The sequence below is a fragment of the Notechis scutatus genome, chromosome 3 (genome assembly GCF_049901735.1).
Source record: "Notechis scutatus isolate UNSWTSFEM ecotype Mainland chromosome 3, rNotScu1.2, whole genome shotgun sequence".
Classification (NCBI taxonomy): domain Eukaryota; kingdom Metazoa; phylum Chordata; class Lepidosauria; order Squamata; family Elapidae; genus Notechis; species Notechis scutatus.
In genome coordinates this window covers 67,456,482-67,480,469 of record NC_142011.1, presented here as the reverse complement: position 1 = coordinate 67,480,469, position 23,988 = coordinate 67,456,482, and the positions used below count along the sequence as shown (strand labels likewise).

The window sequence follows — 23,988 nt, the reverse complement described above, 5'->3', positions numbered from 1 at the left end:
TTATTTAAATGTCCAACATGCTTACTCAGACAATGATTAGCTCAGATAAAAATGAAGCAAGTAAGTGATTTGTGGACATATTAAAATCTTTGGTTGTTGCATGATGCCACAGTTAGAAAATTCCTGATGGATTTTTGAGCTCATATTCAAGAAGAAGAATATTACATATTAAAACTGGAAAAATGCACTCTGTCCCATCACTACATCCTGGCTTTAAAAAAATAAAATATTTGACATCTATAGCTACCTACAAGTGGCAAAGGATGTGTACTTCATGTGTATGTTCATCTATGCATCCAATATCTGAATTCAGTCTTTTTAATAGTATCCCACCAAGGATACAGAGCAGTGCCCCAATTGATTTACAGTTGCCAGAAACTCACATTAGCCATGCTGGCTGTGGCTGCTGGAAATACAGTTAAAGGCTCCCTATGCAATAGGTTCAAGACATAGGTTTGGAAAAGGTCAGATTCCTAATCAATAGATCATCCTCTGCAAAAGGAAAGCCACTGTCTTGCTCATCATAAAACATGTCTCAAATTACAGCATTCGGGAGCAGCCCAGTTTAAAGCAGAGTTGAAGGAAGATTTCTTATAGATTTTAGAAAGCAGTTATACTTTCTAAATACTCAATGAGGCTAATATTTTTTTTTTTAAATGGCAATAACCTGAAATTCAATACACTAAGAAACAACATCCTTCAAAGAGGTTTGCCTGCATGTTTTATTTCTGTTCAAACCTGGTTTGGTTTTCTGAGAGCTTATACATTGTATTTAAAAGTAAAATATTACTCGGATAATAAATGTGTTTAAAATAAAACGCCATTTCTAAATTACTTCAGAAATGGCAATATCTTTACCACTTCCAGGAATAAAAGCCTAGATCCGTGATGGTGAACCTATGGCAGGCGTGCCAGAAGTGGCACACAGAGCTATCTATGCAGGCACGCAAGCCATCGCCCCAGTTCAGTTCCACTGTGCATGTGCATGCGCCTATCAGCCATCTGATTTTTGGGTATCTGCCACACATGCGTGGGGAGCGGGGCACATGCAGGAGACACGTGCACATGTGCAAGTGGCGGGGGAGCGTGAGGGGTCACATGCACATGCGCAGGGGGCAGGGGGAGTGCAGGGGGGTTGTGCATGCATTACATTATAGGTGCAAGCATGCGTGCATGCACGCAGGCACTTTCGGCATGCAACGACAAAAAGGTTAGCCATCACTGGCCTAGATGATCAAGCCTATCTGAATAATCAATTTGTAGGGGGGCGGAATGGCAATATTCTGAAATTTCACACTTTAAGAAAACAAAGATTTTAACCTACAAATTTTATTTCTGTTTCAACCTGTTTTGGTTTTCTCCATGTTTATCAATGAGACCAGGCTAGCAGACAAGGTTTCATTACAGAAATACCTATATATACAGGTAATCCTTGACTTACAACCATTCATTTATTGACTATTTGAAGTCACAACAGCACTGAAAAAAAAGTGACATATGACCATTCTTTTCACACTTATGACCATTGCAGCATCCCCATGGTCACGTGATCAAAATGTGGAGTCTTGGCAAACTGGCATGTATTTGTAATGGTTGCAGTTTTTTTTTAAGTTGATAGTTTTTATTAGTTTATCAAATTATAAAATACAAAGGAAAATGAAAACAATGGGAAAGTAAGGGAGGAAAAGTGGAAAAGAGAAATTTGTAAGGGAAAAGGGAAAAGAAAAAAGCAGGTAAATCAACTTGTATATCATCTAAATGCTGAACAGTTACAATACATCTTGAATGACCTTTGGAAAAGAACATTTACGGTAGTGTCATGTTCCCATTTTAACTTCTTCTTCTTCCTAGTGTATTCCCGCAGGTGCAGGATCCACTTTTCAGATCACTGAATGCCACTTTGCATGATAAGCTGAGTCTCCAGCTGCATCTCCAGGGCACAGACCCGCAGCTTGCATATCTTTGTTGATGGTGTCTTCACATCTCTGTTTTGGACGCCCGCAAGGCCATTGACTTCTAATTGGTAGGCTTGGCCATGGTGTCTTGGCCAAGGTGGAAGGTGCTGCTCTCTGAACATGTCCAAAGCAGCGGAGTCAGCCTTTTCTCATCTTTATAATTGGTACCACACCAAAATGTTGTTGAATATTATCATTTGTGATGTGGTCAAGAAGGGAGATGTTGTTGTTAAATGCTGCTGGGTAGGGGAAGGAGGGAGGGATTGTGGGAATAGCTAGGAAAGTGTTATGGAACATTCAAAATGAACTTTGTGTGACCTCTGAAGCAGCCTAGCAGAGCTGAAGCAAAAGCTTGGTAAGTACTCAAGCAGCCACAGGTTCCTCAAATTCATTCTCTTGGGTCCTGGATTTTAGATGTATTCTATAGTTTTAGCCCATTTGAGGTACATTGGTTCAAAAATTATTGACCCATAATCCACCATTTCACCCAGTTAAATGTTACAGGAATGAGAATTTTAGTAGATTATAGATAATAACACAACATTAGATATGAGAAGTCCTTAGGATAAATAGGCCCTAAGTCTTCCATTTTTTTCTGAATTTATAGGCAATTACTTCAGAACAAAAAAGAAATAGAACACTGTGTGCATTTAAGGTCTTAACCATAATATGTCCAATTGCTGTTGTTGTAACCACTTTTCATCCAAGTCCCATCCACTTTATGAAATGTAGCTTCCCAGCACAACTTTCAAGATCAGGTAGAGCCTTCAAACAGAAATGTCTATGCATCATTGAGAGTAATCTCTGTTTAACACAGTTGTCACATGGAGAGCTCTAAGAGCTTCTATTAATTGCACATTATTCTATCTTTAGACTATATACATATGCACTGCATGTGTGTAAAGAAAAGGCAGAATTCGTAGTCAGAAAAATAGGAAAGTTGTAAATAGGGGATTATGAATTATGCCTGGATCCTGTTTCATGAACAAAGTAAGTACATGTATAGCAAGTCCGATCTGGCAGCTCCCAGTTAGTGGAATGAAACAAAACAGTACAACTAAGAGATAGCTATGTGTTTGACTACTCTTGTATTCTGTAGAGATATAAAGGTAGTGAACAATTTGCAACCACAATTGGGACCAGAATGGCCATTGCCAAGCAAGGCGGTTGTTAAGTGAATTGTGCTTAATTTTACATCTTGTTTTGCAATAGTGTTAAGCGAATCATTACAATTGTTAAGTTAATCATTTCAGTTGCTACGTGAATCCACTTAACTTCCCCCATTGATTTTGCTTATTAGGAGCCAGTGGGAAGGTTGCAAATAGCAATAGCACTTAGACTTACATAGCATTTCACAATGCTTTACAGCCCTCTCTAAGCAGTTTATAGTGTCAGCATATTGCCCCCAACAGTCTGGGTCTTCATTTTACCATCTCGGAAGGATGGAAGCTGAATCAACCTTGAGCTTGGTGAGATTCAAACTGCCAAACTGTTGGCAGCCGGCAGTCAGCAGAAGTAGTCTGCAGTACTGCATTCTAACCACTGAGTCACCACAGCTCTTTTAGTGATCACATGACCCTGGGATGCTACAACCATTCAAAATACATGCCAGTTGTCAAGTGCCCAAATTTTGATCATATGACCATTGGATGTGTGCCAGTTGTAAGTACAAAGACTAGTTGTGTGTCACCATTTTTTCAGTGCTATGTAACTTCAAACAGTCACTAAATGAATGGTTATAAGCTGAGGATTATCTGTACTGCTTTCCTCCTGAGGGGAAACATACAAAGCACAAAGGATTTGCTACAAAAGGTATATTTATAACTAATACTTCGTCTGCATATGCTTAATACAAGATATACTTTGTATATGTAATGCATATTTAATCCTCCATGAGGATTTCCTTTTTAAATGTGTTATTCATGAGAAAATCCTGTATTAACTTTCCATATTTGGGAACATTTATATATATTAAATGTTCGCGTCTCATGCTAGATGTTCTCCATACCAGTTTTTTTTTTTAACAAAAAGCAAAATATCTCTGCTAAGTATCAAACCATTTTATTTCTACACTGGCAATGTGATAATATTCATGCATATTTTATATTAAACAAATAACTGTAGCATAGTTTAAGTTATAAAATGCTGTCACATGTGAACATTCATCTATTACGTTAGACAGAATACTGAGAAAAACCAGGATTTGAATAATTGTAGATTCATGGTTCTGCATTATTTTTATGAGATTTTTGGGGAGGGGTTGTTTTCATTTTCCTGCAGCATTTCTCACTTCATTCACCATCCTCTGTACTAACGTAGTGGGGGACAACAAATTGCTGCTTTTGTGAATCGCTGGGTTATGGCCAATTGGCTGAAAAATTCTTTGCCCCAGGCATTTGACTCCATCCTCTTCAAGATCACACATTTAAACTGCCTAACATAAAAGCTAGTGAATAATACAACATGAAAATCCACCATGCAGATTTTGAGTGGGTCCTGGGGAAAACTACCCAAAATGCAATCAAATTCAGCAGCGTATTTCCTTTCTATGCGGACATTTTCTAGCACAGCCAAGAACTTCGTCACAGTAATGATTTGAGAAGCCTGATGCTTTTGCAATGTGGCATGTTCTGCCATCAAATTGCAGCCAACATATACTAAAACCACTCGCTGGTCTGGCTCCTACTGAGATTACAGAAATCAGCCTGTAGGAACACTTTGAGCCAGCATGCCTCTGCGGTCTCCACCCCAGGATGTTCTGGAAAGACACGTACTGTGCAAGCTCTAAGGCTGAAAACGTGCTCCAGGCTCTATTTGTGTAAACAAAGCTGGCAGCTTGAGTGAATATCGTGGAGCAAAAAAGAGCACTGTGTGAGTCGCTGGGAAATCAACCAAGTCAGAAAATGCACAATTGCTTGGAGTTTGTTTTTTAAAAAGATATAAACAAAACCAGGCAAAGGACATCCCTTTGAACTAAACTGAGAACCTTGGAGATATTTATAATACACAGATTCACCCAAGCAATCCCTCGGTTCTTATATCCTGTTGATCTTTAAGGGGACCTTTTAACAGTCCAAAAGATAAAATCAGAGAAAATTAAGTTACTGCAAGATTTTCAGGCCAAAAGCCATCAGCTCCAAACTGAAAACACAGACTTAATTCAGAAACTGGGTGGAGTGCCTGCACAAATTGCATGATTTAACAATTGTCCCTTTCTGTCTGTGTCAGCATGAACTTTGTAAATGCACACTTAGAAGAAAACATAAGCATGAGATACAAATAAACTGTATGGAAGTTAGGAAAGAATGAAAGCTATTTATATGGTTCTAAGAAATATAAATTTAACTCCATATAATCATCCTTGGTCCTTGAACACAGTATTAGTTGAATACTATTTTTTAATCAATGTTTGAACTGGATTGGAAAATTGGAAGGAGGCTTTGTGCTTCATTTTTATGCGCGAATATCTTATTGCAATATTACAAAATAATTAACCATATGTTCAAGGGAGTTTTGCAAAATAAAAATAGACCATGTATTTTGAGGTTCTAGCCCCATTCTAAGGTTAGGGACCATACTAGGTCAGATTTTGCCATCTAAAGTCTCTGAATTTAGGGAGAAATCCAATGTGATATTTTTTTTCTCCAACCTCAGCATAAGAAACTACCTTTTTTCAATGTTAGGAAAGTAAGTAAGAATAAGTCATCCCAGTCCTTCATCACATCCTACAGCTAATAAAAATTTAACAACCAGGGTCAGTCTAATATAGAAATGTTAAATGGGAGAAAGAACAGGAGTGGGGGGGGACACAAGTCTGTTTCTGCTTTCAGAATGACAAAAGAGTTATTTTGATCTCCACAAACAGAGCAATCCAGATGGGATCTTTGTTTAGCAATCTTAAAGATCCCTAGTAAACTGTAATCAATTTGGGAATGCCTTATATCAATGCATTAAAAAAAGGCAGAAGATTAATTTTAAGAACTTTTATTGATTAAAAGCCTAATGACTGGGATAAATTGAAAACCTTCCTTTATTTAATTTGCAGAGGTTTTTTGGCTAGTTGGTAGACTACATGATTTAATAAGATTTGGGTTTTTTTAAACCTAGTGTACATATTACAATTTTATAAGCACATAAACTTACCAAAGTCCTCCTATTTACCAGATTAAGAGTTCCAACACTTCTCGTTGTATTTTTTTTCCCTCCTTCTTCTATGGCACTTCCCAGCCACATTTGTAGGAAAATATGGGAACCCAACAAATTATCTTGAATGCTTTCTTGTTAAGATTCTTTGAAAGAAGCCCATTACTTGACCATTGCACTTTCACCCTGTTTTATGTTTGCTGAATTTCTCCTGACAGTTGACTTTTTCGCTTGCCAGAACCACAACAAAGGAAAGCCTTGAATTTTCATTCAGGCCGTTCCCCCCACCACTCTATTTCATTCTCTGCTCTGATCATCTCACAAAGATATTATTGTTGCTGGCTGGTTGGGGCTCAGTGCACCTGAAGTAGATCAAAGCCACTGTTTCATGCCAACTTGACCACACAGGTCTCTCTCCTACTGCATTAAATTAAACCTGATGATTCATCTCTATTGCCCTCAGGGTCCTTGGATAAAAAGGAGAAACGTATAGAAAGGTTTTTTTAACAAAAACATGGAGGATAATAAACTTACATTTTTATAGCCCTAATTAAAAAAAGGTGCAGTTAATTTCAACCAACTGCAGCTGCATATATATCTCATTAAAAAGACATATACAATTGCTCTATGTTGTTGGCCCAGTATAAATAGATACAGATAAAAGAGTCCTTCAACCAAAAACCTTTCAAATATTCACTCCAGGTTTGTCACTGTTCAACGAGTAGAAAATTGCATTGCTTGTTACAATAAAGGTGGGGGGGAAAGTTATATTTTAAGGCCGGAACATATTTACAGTGCAATCCTAAAAGCATATTCAGTTGTTTTCTGTTCAGGTTGTTGTGTACAACATTATGGCCTCAGATATGAATTACCATATTTGTCACACTATAAGACGCAAAAAAGTGGGCGGAAATATCTGTGCGTCTTATAGAGAATGTTGCCAAAGCGCTACCCACCCATCGGCCCCCCACCCTTCAGCCTCTGCCTCCCAGCAATTTGCCTCCTTGCAGCAAACAGTCTGGTCAGATTCAGCACAGCCTGATTTAGCACAAGCAGCTGATTGGTAGTTGGACAGGCCTCCCAGAATACCGCTGATTACCTAGCTGTTCCAGGCTACGGGGATCACTGCCACCCATTGCCGCCACTGCTGCCGATCACTGCCCCCATCTATCGCCACCTCTGCATGCCCCATTTTCAGCATGACTGACAAACACCCTTTGATTCGGTTTACTTCTGTACATTATTTACATTTCCAATTACCTACTTTGTATTGATAGCCAGCCATATATAACATACATTAATTATACATAACTGAAAATTGCTCTTTAGGCTTTGTTCTTTGAAATTGTGTGATTGGACTCTGGAGACCAAAGGACCAATTAATTTAGCCAGATATATTTTAGAATCTATACTAATAACTGGGACCTTTGTGCTTTATTAAGCCGCTTTACTTTCTAGTCCAAGCTACTGCTGTATTCTGTTACACAATGAGCCAGCTTGTGTTTTCCAAAACCTTGGGACATCATTGTGTTGTCTATCCCATCGCATTTTTCCCCTTTCTTATGTAGAAAACAAAGGAACTCTGGGACAATCTTAACCCACCAGTCCACATACTGTGCCCTTCAGCAAAATGAAGATAATTAATGCTGGAAGCCTTGGAAATCCCAGTCTGTTTACATCTGAGCTTGTTTAGTCCATTCTTTCTTTATGTCATGAAAGTTGAACAAGGTAAGCAATTATTGTGGACAGATTCATTTGGGGTCAATGTGTAAATTTGCTAATCATGATGTAGACTTACTGAAATAGGTCTTATTCTATTTTTAATAACATTTAAAACAAAAAGACAAATTAAGTACGTAAAAAGATAACAATAGTTATCAATAACTTTATGTTTTAATTGCTAAATTTTTAATTGTTAGTTTTTTATGACTGTCTCTTCTTTATGTGACACCAGGAGACATAAATTTGTGAGATGGGTAGCTATATAAATATGATGTATAAACAAATTAATTAGTTAAATAAATAGCCGCACTGACTACCACATTGACTATTCTGACAATGCAATTAATTCTACTGACCCACCTGGAACAACAAGTCAGCAACCTTAACAATAGCAATTGTTACACAATGGTAATTTCCCATTATACGGTGATATATAACATGTGCCGATGAAAACTTAGTTCTTTTTTTTCCCTATGAAAAAACTTTCTTAAAGAGAAATTCATTATGACGATTATGTGCTACCAAGGAAATTTTTGGTGCTGGCTCTTAGCAGTCACATAGATACATTATTGGAGCAACACTCAGTACTTAAATGCTGAAAACACTTTGCCCTTTGTTTCTTGTCAGTATACAGGTAGTCCTTGACTTATGACCACAACTGAGCCCAAAATGTATGTTGCTAAGTGAGAAATTTGTTAAGTGAGTTTTGCCCCATTTTATGACTTTCCTTGCCACAGTTGTTAAGCAAATCACTGCGGTATTTAAATTAGTAACATCATTGTCATGTGAACCTGACTTCCCCATTGACTTTGTTTGCCAGAAGGTTGCAAAAGAGGATCACATGACCCCAGGGCATTGCAATGGTCATAAATATGAGTCAGTTACCAAGCATCTTAACTTTGATCACATGATCATGGGGATGCTGCAAAGGTCGTAACTGTGAAAAACAGCCGTATGTCACTTTTTTTCAGTGTTGCTGTAACTTAGAACGGACACTAAATGACCACCTGTACTTTGAAGACTAAAGACTCAAGTCCAAAACTTCAACGCTACCAACTGTCCTGTTTACTTCCTCATGAGTTTGAGATAGGAGCATAAGAAAGGAAAGATGAACAAGGAATAAGACAAGAAAATGATTCCAGGTGGATTTATTTGGCCTGAGTTTATTCCAAACTGAGTTCAAAAGAATTTCCCACCACCACAAAATTATGTAGGGCACATGTAGACTCAAATACTTCTTTTGCTAGGATCTATAATTCATGCAATACCTCATATATCTAAACAGCTGGGTCAAAATTATTTTCTTTATAATTGAATGCTAAGGTACTAGATTATTGTTGCAAGTAATACATTATTGTAGCTTTTTTCCTGCATGCAAGCACACACATGTATGTGTGACTACGAATACCAGTTTACAAAACTCTTATACCACACATATAATTTATATAAAGACATACAAAATGTTTACACTATAATTAGTAGAGAACGTGTGTACCTAACCATTTTTGCTTCGTATGCATCAATTTTATTAAATTTCATCCAATGATTCAGTTAACATAAATAATTTCTAAATGAATAAAAAGTGATAGAAAAGCTAATCACAAAAATTGATTGACTTCAGGCTTAACAATATTAATTTTAAAAAGAGACACTCTGAGCTGTAATTAAAACTCCAGGGAAAAGCTTTCGCAGTAATTCACTGAGAAAAATTATGGAAGAAAAAATGGCTTATCCTGCCTCTTTTGGAGCCACAATCTGTCTCAAAATTTTATAGATCATTAGAGCTCTCAAAGAAAGAAAGATTTATATTGATTAAGTAAGGAGGTGGGAGACATGGAAGTCTATGGGACTTTTCTAAAGACATTAAATATTCCATTACAGAGTAGCATCATCAACCTTCATCAAGGGTTACTCAGAGTCCAAGTCATGGGTATAATTTCATAATGCCCAGTTAAAATCAAAATAGAATAATTTTTAAACTGCTTTTATATTATATGCCTTTTCCACACTACTAATTGCCTACTATTATTATGGCGACTGCTTTATGGCAAATTCATGATGATATATAAACCTGTGAAGGTAACAATAGCCTCAAAATCCTTACAATTCAAAACAGAGTATAACAGAAATTAAAAGGTGTTAAAAAGTTCATTTTTCATCAGCTAAATGTATACAGTTGGTATTTTACTACCATGAACTTACTGCCATGTGGCATGATGATGTCCCACATATTACAGCCAGTCGGGAAGTAATTGGCTGATTTTCACAGGGCAAGTTATATCCTTTCACGTTGGCTCCAATCATACCTGGTATAAAAATAAGAAGAAAACTGGCCTTTCAGGCAAAATGAAACTTTTAAGTGATATTTGTTGAGAAACCTGCCAAATATTTTTTAAAAACCAGCCTATATTTCAATTTTCTTGTCCTTGCAAAATATAGCGAAAAGTCTGCTAAACAGTAGGATGAAGCCATAAAATAAGAACAAGGAGAATTAAATAAGATTTATGGTTGGACATACCCAATGGTAGTATTCAGCCGGTTCGCACCATTTTGGGCGAACCGGTAGCAAGGATTTGGCGTGGGTCACCAAACTGGTACTAAATTCTGGCTGGCCACGTCCCCGACCCGGTCGCCCAGTCGCTGCTGGCTCGCTTGCCCCACCCACCTGATGCTCACCCACACCGCCCACTTGACGCTCGCCCCTTAAGGTTATTTTTTTCCCCTTCCAACAATCAGCTGTTCATACAATCAGCTGTGCTGGGATTCCCCTAGCTTGTCTTACTGCTTCGCCCAGGAGGATTCCCTGAGGCCCAGGAAGGCAAAAAATCAAGAGAGGGGCACAGGCCCCCCCTCCATTTTTTGCCTTCCTGAGCCCCAGGGGAGCCTTCTGGGAGCAAAAACGCCCCCCAGGAGGCTCCTGAGGCCCAGAAGGCCCCAAAATGGAGCAAGGGGAGGAGCTGCGCACCCCCTCCAGGTTCCCTTTTTTTTCTTCCTGAGCCCCAGGGGAGCTTCCTGGTATTAAAAACACCCTGTACAGGAGGCTTGTCTAAGGCCCCCAAAAACAGATGGGGGGGTGGCTGTAAAAAAGCAAAAAAAAGGGCAAAAAAGCCACGCCCACCCAGTTACATGGCCACACCCACCAAGCCATGCCCACAGAACCAGTAGTACAAAGTTTTGAATCCCACCACTAGACATACCCTAGGTCTATAGGAGATACAAGTTTCAAATCTGGTAGTAGAAAGTGTGTATATTAGTTATATCTGCAGAATTTCAAAATAAAAAATGATGAGGCAATATACCCTTGTTTCCGACAAGCTCTTATATTAACTTTTGCTCCAAAAGACGCATTGGGGCTTATTTTCCAGTTAGGTCCTATTTTCAGAAATATAGTAGTCGTACTGACTTCTTGTTTGCTACTTTGCTCCCTTCTAAGTTGCATATGCATATCAAGCTAAATCATTGGGTGTTTTTGAATTCAGAAAATCAGAAAGTAGAAGAAGAGATCTTATTCTTCTTTCATGGAACCTGGACTTTTCCAGTAAAATTACTGAGAGTCCAAAGGAAAATAGCTGTTTATATAATGTATAACTGTATTATAAAATATGCTCTAGTAAAGATGTAGAGAGGTCTGCTGGCTTATAGTATAATTAATAAGGCTGCAAGGTAAGAACCAGTTGTTCCTGTGCTAAAAACAACTGTTATTTCAATGTACATCAGGTGCCTTCCAAAGGCATCAAAAGAACAGCCAAGGAAAGAAAAGGCCTGACACTTAAACCCTGGAGCATAGACATTCATATTGAATGTGATTTGGGTGTCCTGAAGTGGGCAGATTTCTATGTGAATATGCCTTTACTCTTGTCTGCAATGAACAGATTAATTCTGCTGAGTCAAGTCTATGAACATTCTGCCAAGTACAGTGATTCCTGAATAAAGGATTAAATGTCTAGAAAGCTCAGATTTACAGCTGTGCTTGTATGAAACCTAACAGATAGCTTTAAAAGGATATTTTGCGTTATCAAGCACATTTATAACATTTATAATCTCAAAAGCCCTCCATTTCAGTTGCTTCCAGAATACTTTAAAAAAAATTACAGACAATTCTTGGAAGATGCTCTATCAGCCATCATGTTTTAATGGAATTTCTAGGATCAGAGTGCCAGGTGCAATCCAACTGTTTTCTTCATGCCCTATTAAATGAGTTGGTCTTCCTAGCTCAGTGGTGTCAAACTCGCATTGTCACATCGACATTACGTGGCGTATCGTGACTTTTTTCTGTTCGCTAAACCAGGTGTGGGTGTGGCCAGCATGTGATGCATTCAGCCCGCAGGCCATGAGTTTCACACCCCTGTCCTAGTCTTGAGTTAAGGAAAATGCTGAATTAGAGACTTCATTCCAGGCCGAAGAAACCCTTCATTTGTTCTTACTGATTCTGAATTTCAGTTTAAAACATGACTACTTCATTTAACTGTAAATAATATCTAAACATTCACTAAAGCTTTGATGCTAATTCTTAGATTGTTTACTTCTTTAGTTTTTATGTGAACTGACTGTGAAAACTGCTGGCAGAAACAAGACGAAACTTCTAAACACAGTCTCCACTTCTGAAGGCAGTACTATCAACAAAATATGGTTATAATCTTTTTGAATAATCAGACTATAGTAATTAAAGATTCAACTTGTAATTCTATGAAATTTCTTTGGATAAATTCTAAATAAATAAATCTGGGGGTTGTTCTCAGTAGACATACTTAAGGTTTCTCCATATGTCCTACCAAAAGAGGTGAACAGTACATAAACAGCAACTAAACCATGACGCTGGGTTCTACTGTTTTTTTTTACAACTAAGTTATATCTGGATTCAGTCTTAAAACTTCAAGCAACAGTATAGATTCTAAGAAACTCTAAATATAGCTCTACTTTAATTTCAACATTTAATTTAAACCAGAATGCAAATGACTGTGGAACTATATTAAAATGAGTGTTGATCTTTTATCATTATTTTTTTTCAGTAACTAAGGTTTAATCAAATCTCAATGCTGAATGTTGAAAAGGAAAATGTCAATAAGATGCTTTTGTCAATAAGCATGGCATCTTTCACTTCTAAAATAAACACATGCATCTACATTAAATCTCTCTCTTTTTAATATCAAAACATTTTTAAAATGGAATCCTGTTGGATTTTAAGTGAAGTGTATATTAAAATATTGATTGGGTCTTTACAGAGAGATTATCTTTTGAGGTGACTGTGGGCAATTATTTTCATCTCTTGATATTCAAACTTAAGTTCAACTATGACATTTTAAATCAAGCCGCATCATTATTTACTGTATGCTGATTTCTGTTACAGTTTATCAACTAATTTGTGTTTATATAAACTTCACACACATTTGTTTGTACAAAAGTAAATCTATCCTTTACTGAGACCACATATATTAAGAATGAAGCTTTTTATTGATCCTTTTATTGATTCTTCAAATGATATTCATTTATAAAGAAGACATTCTTTATCTTCCATTTAAGAAGACATTCACATTCTGCAGATTTGGAATTTCTATTTGAGGAATTTTCCATAATTTTGTATACTTGCATTGCATAATGTACAGTGATTTTTAGTTGTAAACCTTCTGACAGGCATTGTTAACAATAACGGAAAGAGAAGTCAGCTGTATTCCTAATCACTAGGGAATGAAGCACTAGCACATATTCAACTGAGATAAAACTTAATTCTGTAAAACAGAATTCCTGAATATCAAAATGCAAGCACTCTTATATGCAGAAATTCAGGCTGAAAAGAGTCTAATCGCACAAAGAGCCTGTTATATAATGTGTATTTCTTTAAAAAGGAAAACTAATCAGAGAAACAGGTCCTCAAATCAATTCTGTACCAATATTGCACACAATTGGGTACTGTCTGTGTAGCAAAAATAGTAGGCAGTTGTATACAGAAATAACTTACTGAATCTATAAAGCAGCCACCATTTCTTTTCAATCAAAGTAATAGTGGAAAATAAGATAAGGAAAACAACTTGCATACATCAACCCAATGATTGTCCAAGGTTTCTCAACCCAATGATTGTCCAAGGTTTCTAGCACATTAAATCAATCACTAAAGAATGAAATCTCCCTATCCTCTTTCTTGCTTTGTAATTAACTTCCACAGTAGTGTACAAAACAAATGGATAGGAAGTAAAGAAGAAAGTTTTAAAAAATTATCTATCTACTGGTAAGTGGATAAAGAGACTGAGAGGGGGCTATAGATCCTCAGAGAATTCTCCCAAATTTTCCTTTCAGTTTTGCATTGTTTCTAAACATGACAAAACAGTATTTTAAAGAATTTCTAATTTATGCCTGGAAATTGAACAATTGATCCGCACCAAATCGACTAAAGAAAGAAGGAACTGTGTTTATATTCCAGAAGTCTAGAATTCATTTGAATTTATTAACAAATAAGAATGAAAAACTCTCCCTGTTTTCAAAACTTCTTTCCAGAGAGGTAGATGCGCTAAACCTGATACTGGTTATCCTGAAAAGTAGAATTAACTATTTTTCAAAGAAAGATATATTATATATCAGATATATTATATATCAGCTGAATTACCTGCTACTTATTCTCTGTCCAATTAACTTGACCTAATGAATTATTATTATTTTCAAAGCAGATAAAAATTTTCATTTGACCATCAAGATATTTCTTGGAACAATATGGGATGGAATAAATTATTAAACATTAAATGACCAGGGCTAAGAAACTGTACTTTAGACATGAAGATCTATAATATATAGAAACAGACATCTGCTAGTACATCAGAATTTTAAATGTAGACCAAATCTGCTTCATATGCCAGAACAGATCTGGAGTCATGTGAAGCAACAGAAGGAGAGGGGGAAAAAAAAGATCATGCTGTATCTGTACTGGATGCAAGCTGAACAATGTACTGAAATTAAACTTTATAAGGCAAAAGACACAGTGGTTCAATCTATTTTTATCCCCATTATTTCAGTAACACATGTATGCTCTAACAAGGAAAACATTTGCACTGCAGAAAGTATTCACTTTCAATATATTGTAATCAAACAGAAGATAAAAATGTGAACGCCCTTATTGAGCAATATCACAGGATGTTATCCCCTTGTTGGAGTCTGATTCTGAGGGGGAGATTGAGGAGCTGACAGGGAGTGGCTATGGAAGAAATGCGGGAAAGGCACAGTCCGGCTGGGCATTCAGAGGAAGACCCAGGGCCACCCCTCTTCATCCTAGGGCATGCAGGGAGGAACGGAAAAGGAAACAACGTGGCTTACGAGAGAGAAAAAGGCCTTGATCCCTTTCATTAGTTGCAGCTGGGAGAACAGGATATAAGAAGGGTGTTTGCACACAGCACCTTGCTGGAAGCAAACTATGCATTATCTTTTGTCGGGGCTTATCTGGGTTTTGGCGTCCTCCCAACTGTGTGTGCTTCATTATCTTTTGGAAGTCTGCAATTTATTATGCTGGCCTGTCGTGTTAATTACATCAGCGTGGTTTGTGTTGGTTTTTTTATTTATACTTTATCTGTACTTTGGGTTTGGCCTGCATTTCTTCCCTTTGTAGACTGTTTTTGGAAGACTTTGATCTCCAGCCAAGGATAACTGGACATTGGGAGCCAAGTTGGAGGTATTAAAGGGACTTTACCTATTTTTATGACTTTGTTGCTTTTGTGCCACCCCTCGGGTCATCACACAGGAACAGACAACTGTAGCAATGGGACTGCTCTGAACAACTATCATGTACTCAGGATATTCTCATTTTTTTTGTCAATCTGTTAACTATATTATTTAGTGCTCTTCAATACTTTACATTTTATGTCTTCTGCAGATTTTTTGTAGACCTCTCAGAACAGAAGGTGCCATAAATTAGAGATTCAAGGTATTATTTCTGATTGTTGTTTTTGTGTAGTATATTGTTTTATTTGGTGTTACTGGACATAGGCTGTCTATAGTCTTTCACGATATCATAAACAAATTGATTAAATGAAATCAACAAATATTTTCTTAATGGTTTTTTTTCCAATGCCTTCCCTGCCACCAGTTTTATTTAATAGGTTATTTAATTATTTATTTACCCACTTATCTCTAACCTGCGGGACCCAATCTGGGTTGGTCACTGGGACCACAGGTTTTGTCTTCCGAGTTTTCGGACTCATGCTGGAGCCCAACTTCAGAAAACTTCTCTTTGGTTAGAAGACAAAATTTCCAACCCAGATCAGATCCTGCAACATTATAATGGGACATGCATATTTGCTTTCATTCGTGAGAATATCTATAATATCTACATAAATGGACCTGAGGTGGTTTACAATCAAAAATAACAACAACCCGTAAAATATGACTGTCTCATCTCCCTGAACTAAAATAGTCCTAGAATCTTCGACATTCATACACTTTGTAGAATAGACATGTTTTCTGGATTTTATTGTAGGACAAGAGGTTAATGGCATTCCTTATCTCAAAAGCTAAGATATTCTAAAAGGCTGAGGGGACCACTCAGAAGGACCACTGGTTGATTGCCCATCTCCCTCATTTTCTATGGGACCTTTAGCATGCCATCCTTCAGAGACCACACAGGACCAGCCAAATTTTGGCAGAAGAGAGAGTTCAGCAGGTGCTAAAGATAGTTAACCCTCTGAATTGGAAGCAACCTGTAATCAGTGCAATGGACCACAGCATAGGTATAATGCTGCTAGCAAATGGCGCCATATGTTAATCAGTTGGAAATTCTGAGATTTCTTCAGAGGTAGCTCCATATAAAATTGGCTGCAACAGCCTATGCACAAAATTATTGTATCTGTTTAGTCCAGGAGTGTCAAACTCACGGCCCATGGGCCAGATGCATCATGTGCTGGCCACATCTACCCCAATACGTTACAGGATGATGTGACGTTGCGAGTTTGACATCCCTGGTTTAGTCGATCTAACTTAAAATGCAGAACGATCCTATTCTGTGATGCAACAGCATGACAAAACCAACAATCATATCACAGAGTACCTAATCCTCCAGCATGTGCATCAATAAGAGAGGCAGCTACAGCAATCCCCTTAGACAGACCAAGATCTTCTGCAGCTTCCGCTGTTAATCCATTTCCAACTGGAGTTCCTGGAGGGAGAACTTCATTTCCTAAGCAGAAACAAGGGTTGGGGGGAGCAAAGGCTTACAATGCTGAAACAAATCATAGTTCACTGTGTCCCTATACTGAGACAACTTATTTTTTATTTAGCAGGTGTAATACTGCAGTTTATTCTCAAACATATATACATAAGATATTAATCATGGCAAAGGAACTGGGCCAAAGGAACAAAAAGTCTAGCTGGGTGTTTCTTGAAGTGCGGCCTGAGGATTCCTGGGAAGTCCCTCAAAATCCACTCAGAGGTCCAAAATTAACATTATTTGCCAGTTTATGTTGAAAAATAATGTAGTGCATATAGTATTATAATGTACATAATATTAAAATCCGAGCAAACAATTGTGAGAAGCAATAGTGGCAGCAAAAGCATCAAATTTAAATTTAATAAAATGTAACCCATGTAAACAAACACTATCTAGACATTTTCCCTAATTTTTAAAAGTGGATCAGGGTCCTGAAAGAAAAAAGTGTAAGAAACACTGGTTAAAATTTTAAAAAGTTAGTTTTGTAATTTTTTTTATAAGTGGGATCACCCACTGAAAGATCATATTCAAGATCTCTCAAATATTAATACATGACGGGGGAAAGTCCCTGCTTTTGTTTTTATTTTTGCTTTTACTTTTTCAAATCATAAACATGGAAGTTAATGGACAGTACAGTATATTCCCCTATCCTGAAGGGATTCTGAACCTCTAGCATTTTAGAAAAAGATGAGATTGACTTTTATGATCATACTGTCTTGAAAGATCTGAGAGAGCAAGCAAAAATAATATACACATCCAAATAATTTTGCTAAATATATGGAGGCTTTTCTACCCACATGCTACATGGAGTCAGCAAACAAGGAGTGGAAATCATATTCTCCTCAGTGAATGCCTCATTTCCAGAGAAGATGAAAACAGCCCAACCAATGCTAACATCCCCCAAAGTTTGAGATTACACTGGGTTTACTAGAAAAAAATGTACCTTAAGATCTGTACAATAGGCAGAATAAGTCTGTCTTCAGGACAAAGAAGAACAAATGTGCTATAAATGCACTAAAAGCAGACTTCTAATTTGGCCATTATACTCCTAAAACTAAAATCTTATGGTATCTCTGGACACCTGCATAACAGGATAGAAGCATTCCTGTCAAACAGACAACAAATGGTCAAAATTGGGAGCGTCCTATCAAATTCTGTACCTGTCAACAGTGGTGACCCCCAAGGCAGTGTTCTAGGACCAACTCTCTTTTTTTTTTTTAAGTAAAAGTTTTATTGATTTTAACAACAAACAAAAACACATAAAACATAAAACATAACATAAAAACATCATCATCCTTCATAAATTTACAGACAGTGTATCGGTTGGTTTACCACTCCTTTTTGTGCATCCATTTCATAGTCATCATAATAATTATATTACATAATAACTCATATTATCAATCAACAATTATATATCCTAATATCATTATTAAACAATCATTTGACTATAATTTTACTAATTCATACTTAAGCGAGATAACTATAGTTTAGTTAATTTATTTTATAACAAATCATAAAATCATACCAAGTCTATCTTAATAAAATATTATCAAAATATTATCAAAACCAAAAAAAATGTATATTCATTATTTCCTAGGTTTCTAAATATTTTATTATTATATTGTATTATCTAACCATTGATAAAAAAGATCCCAAACTTCATAAAATTGTTTATTTTCTTGTTCTCTAATTTCAAATGTCAATCTACTCATTTCAGCACATTCCAATATTTTCTTAATAATTTCTTCTTCTAATGGTATTTTCTCATTCTTCCAATTTTTAGCAAATACTAGCCGCTGTTAATACATTTTTAGCAATCCTAGCCGCTGTTAATACATTTACAATCAAATACTTTAAGTTTTTATTATATGTATCAGGTAAGATTCCCAATAAAAAAATCTCTGGTTTCAAATCTATATGTTTCTTTGTCATTTTTTCCAACCATATGCGAATTCTAGTCCAATATTTTCTAGCGTCCTCACAAGTCCACCACATATGGTAATATGAGCCAGGTATCTGATGACATTTCCAGCACTTTTCAGATTTATTCTTGAACATTCTTGCTATTCTTGTCGGGGGGGAAATGCCACCTGTAAAACATCTTATACAAATTTTCTTTATATGCTGTTGACATTGTCATTTTATAATTTTGAGACCACAATTTTTGCCATTTCTCTAAATCAATCCCATATCCAAAATTCTTCCCCCAAGCAATCATAGTTTCTTTAACTTGTTCTTCTTCTAATTTAATTCCAACTCTCTTCATACTCTACATAAATGACCTATGTGATCATATCAAGAGCAACTGCATTCTCCTCGCTGACGATGTAAAGCTGTTCAACACTACAGACAATATTGCTACCCTTCAAAAAGATCTTGACTATGTATCAGAATGGTCAAACAAATGGCAACTTCAGATCTCAACAAATAAATGCTCTGTCTTACATATTGGCAAAAAAAAAAAAAAAAAACCAGAAAATAAAATACAAGCTGAATAGTGAAGATCTTGTTGATGATCCAAGCTCTGTAAAGGACCTTGGAATACTCATCTCTAATGATCTAAGTGCTAGAGCCCACTGTAACTACATAGCCAAAAAGGCATTAAGAGTTGTTAACCTAATCCTACATAGCTTTTTCTCTGGTAATATCACACTGCTAACTAGAGCATACAAAACATTTGCTAGACCAATACTCGAATACAGCTCATCAGTCTGGAACCCACATTACGTATCTGATATTAGCACAGTTGAGAAAGTCCAGAAATATTTCACAAGAAGAGTTCTTCACTCCTCTACTCTTTGCAGAATACCTTATGCCACCAGACTTGAAATTCTAGACCTAGAAAACCTAGAACTACACCGCCTTCAGTCCGATCTAAGTATGGTATATAAAATCATACATTGCAATGTCCTACCTGTCAATGAATACTTCAGCTTCAACCATAACAGTACAAGAGCAAATAATACATACAAACTCAAGGTTAATCGCACCAAACTTGATTGCAGGAAATACGACTTCAGCAACAGAGTGATCAATGTCTGGAATACTCTAACTGACTCTGTGATTTCTTCCTCAAACCCCAAAAACTTTAACCTTAGACTTTCTACTATTGACCTCACCCCTTTCCTAAGAGGTCTGTAGGGATCATGCATAAGCGCACCAACGTGCCTACCATCCCTGTCCTATTGTTTCTTTTATTTTTCTTATATGTATCCATGTATTCATAACTATGTTTTTACTTATACCTATTATCTTGTAAGCAATTGACAAACCAAATAAAATAAAATAAATAAATTTTAATATTTTAGGAGTGATTTTCCAACACAGATACCTAAAAGTAATCTTAACTTGGATATATATTAAATTGAGGGTTCTCATTCAGTTGTTTGAGACAGAGACCTTCTTTCAGTGAAACCTTCACTTATGCCATCTCTTTTTTGTGGCTGACATCTCATTTTTTGAAAAGGCTTCTTTCACCCTGTGAAGTGAAAAGCAAGTTTACCAAAGGAAAAAGCTGTCTGAACTGTTTCCTTTTCCTTTATTCTTGCCTAAATTCTGGCTGAGGAATTTGCTTGGCTTGTGTTTTGCTTAAAGAAAACGTAGGTGCTATAATGCCAATCACCTCCCACCTTTCCAGGAAGTTGCCAAGGTAACCAATTATTTACCAGGCAAATCTCTGGTTAACCTGAGCAAGTAAATCATAGGATCCAAAGTTATCTTAATATTTAATAACATGATACACTTCAATATACACTTGACTTTAAAAACAACAAAAGAAAAATCCAGCAAAGGGGTCCAGTTGATTCAACCATGAGATGTCCACTTATTCAAGCAATGCTTTTAATTTGTTGTGCAGAACTAGAGCCATTTATGTGGAACTAAAATTTGCTCCATCCCAAAAGAATCTGAAAATAGGTCACTTGTTAAGTTAAAGTGGCGCCTACAGAAACCCTACGGTGTGTTTGTCTTAGTGTAAACCCCACTGACTTTGAGTAACTCTTCTCAGTAAAAATATATAGTAATATGTTATAGGACCACAATCAAAGTCTTACATTTGGTTTCAATTCATTATGGTTAGATCTAAGTTAAGCAGAAATGGGCAATCAAGGACCTGTGCCATCTACAATGCCCATTTTGCAGTTCTTTAAGTTATCTTTACCAAAATATGGTGGCAAAATAATAGAATTTTGGATATAGTGTTTCTAGCTTTAGAGGTCTTTTTTTTTCAGAATTAAGGGAAGGCCTCTGAGAAACAACTAATGTCACAAGCAACATTCTGCAAGTATCAAAAAAGGATGAGAAATAATAGTATTTTTGGTCTAGTTTTTTCCTTTGGTGGGGGGGGTCCAACTTTTTAATCAGCCAAGTTATAAGAATTAAGGATGACAAATCCTAGTCACTTTGTGGACTGAAAATTGATTGGCCCCACCCTCCAGCTCACTAAGGCAAGATTAGAAATCAGAGTCTGTTGGTTTATATAGCCTAGTGTCTTAATCACTAGACTAAATTGGCTCTTGAACAAGAAACAAATAAGATTAGAGCATGGAGTAAAAAGAACAAAATACATTTAAATCTAGCTTACACCAATGCCATTCATTATGCTTCTCCATACCTGCCCAGGGGCATTTCCCAAAAGTCAATACTTCTGAGTAATGAGATGACCATCATGATGTCCTGACACAAGCATACTCCACCCCTAAGATACGTATGTGTGCAGCAGTGCGATTCTACCGGTTTGGACAAGTCCTACAGAACTGGTTGTCACGATTCTGCGCAGTTCGGAGAACTGGCAAATCGTGCCCCTGGCTGGCCCCTCCCCTCCCTGCCCAGTCGGTCCTTATCGCTCATGCGCAACATCGTGCGCATGCCCAACATCACTGACTGCATTCTCCCCTGCCCAGTCACTCCTTTAGGTTTTTTTTTCCCCTCCCGACAATCAGATGTTCCAACGATCAGCTGTGCCGGGATCCATTCCGCTGTCATACTGCTTCACCCAGGAGGCTTCCCTGTGGCCCAGGAGGCAAAAAGGGGCACGCGGGGGGGTGCTGTGTGCCCCCCCATGCTCCATTTTTTGCCTCCTTGGCAGTGGTGGGATTCTTTTTTTTTACTACCGGTTCTGTGGGCGTGGCTTGGTGGGCGTGGCAGGAGAAGGATACAGTAAAATCTCTAGTCAGAGGTGGTATTTGCTGGTTCTCTCAACTACTCAAAATTTCCGCTACCAGTTCTCCAGAACTGATCAGAACCTGCTGAATATCACCTCTGCTCCTGGGCCTCAGGGAAGTCTCCTGCGGGGGGCATTTTTGTTCCCAGGAGGCAAAAAATGGAGCGCAGGGGATGCTGTGCAGCTCCCCGCACCTCCTTTTTTTCTTCCTGGGCCTCAGGGAAGCCTCCTTGGAGCAAACCTCCCCCGGAGGCTTCCTGAGGCCCAGGAGGCAAAAAAAAAGTAGTGCGGGGGGTGGTTGCTGCAAAAAGCAAAGCCACTCCCACCCAGTCACATGGCCATGCCTACCTAGCCACACCCACCTAGCCACACCCACAGAACCGGTAGTAAATATTTGCATCCCATGTGTGATATTGCAACACAACTACAAAAGGTGAAACAATGTGCTTCACAAGAGAGGATGCACATTTCATCTTTTCTACTTTCCTCCTTGCTTCTATAGTTCTATGCATCAGTATTAGATATCATTTTGTTCTATAAACTTCTCAACTCTTTCTTTTTAAGAATTTTAACACCACAAGTTTTTCAGTCTCAATTAATTTCAGCATTTCTGTATGCATTTGCTCTGCAATTTGTCCTAACTCATTCTCTCTATATGACTAAACTATTTCTTGCAAGTGAATAAAAAAAATCACATTTGAAGAATGTATTTGCCTTGTTTTATCAAAACTTAGCTATATATTTTTACTTTTTAAAAAAACATGAAAATAAGGGGGAAATTGACCAGGCAGCCTCTGAGAAATACTGAAATTTCTTAGATGATTTTCCTTTCTGAGCAAATGATCAATTCTATACACTATAGAATGCTGTAAATCTCTTAAGCACTGCAAGGGAATGTGAATTCAAGCCACAGCTATGTGTAGTGATCCTATGCTTGTTACAATGAAGTAATCAAGGCAATGCAATTATCTGTCAGCTAGATAAATAAATCTATCGCTCCAGTTCATTTAACAAGGAAAGATAGGGAACCCATAAAACACCTGAATTGGAAGATGATTCAGTGAAGAATGACGTGTTTCCAGATAGACCTTGATTGTTGAAGGCACAAATATCCCTCTGTAGCACAAAGTCCTTTATAAGAAGCGTGAGTTGGTAAGCCAACTAATCCATGCTTATGACTGGATTATCGTAATGTGTTAATCAAGGGGCTGCTCCTAAAGATGTTCCAGAAACTTTAGTTACTATAAATAAGGCAATAAGAATACTGATTCTATCCAGCCAATATGATTATATTACTCCAGAATTATGACATATATACCAACACGAAATCACTTCTGGTCTCATTTCAAAATCCTACTTCTATTAGTAAATTCACTTATGGTTTAACTCTACAGTATCTAAAGGAATAGCTCTTTCCATATATATTTTACTTTAAAGTTAAATCAATTCCTGAGGCTCTTATTGGTGTCATAATATAAAATATGAAAAGCTAACCAGAAAAATAAGGCTGGTAGCCTTGCAACTCTGAAAACCTTCCCAGAGAACACGTGTGATATTTATTTTGTTATTTTTTTTAGGATCAAGGACCTACTTATTGTCCGGGCTTTTTATTGTGTAAAAAAATAATATTTATGCTTTTCAATTTACTTCCTTTCTGTTGCTTCATTGCTCATACATTATGTATGTTCCCTGCTTATTTATTTGTAACAGTAAATACAAGATGTTCTCCCCATTACAAATAGTTAGAACAAAATAAAGAGAACATATTGTACATATGTTGCTTTCATATTAGCCATATTGTCACTCTTTTATCTATTCAGTTACCG

At 37.1% G+C, this 23,988-nt stretch overlaps 1 protein-coding gene across 9 annotated transcripts in view; it reads right to left on the bottom strand.

The window, feature by feature from the left end:
* FGGY (FGGY carbohydrate kinase domain containing) overlaps positions 1-23,988 on the bottom strand; it is a 195,827-nt gene that overhangs the window by 83,802 nt on the left and 88,037 nt on the right. For 8 of the 9 annotated variants that reach the window (XR_015748593.1, XM_087960356.1, XM_087960354.1 and 5 more), the window contains exons 7-8: positions 16,843-16,971; positions 10,023-10,126 (exon numbers count right to left, since the gene is read on the bottom strand). Coding sequence is in view for 8 of the 9 variants with exons in the window: in XM_087960356.1 (XP_087816482.1) it covers positions 10,023-10,126; positions 16,843-16,971 (233 nt within the window). In the remaining variant the exon portion in view is untranslated. The remainder of the gene's footprint in view (positions 1-10,022; positions 10,127-16,842; positions 16,972-23,988) is intronic. The other variant, XM_087960357.1, reaches the window with a different exon arrangement.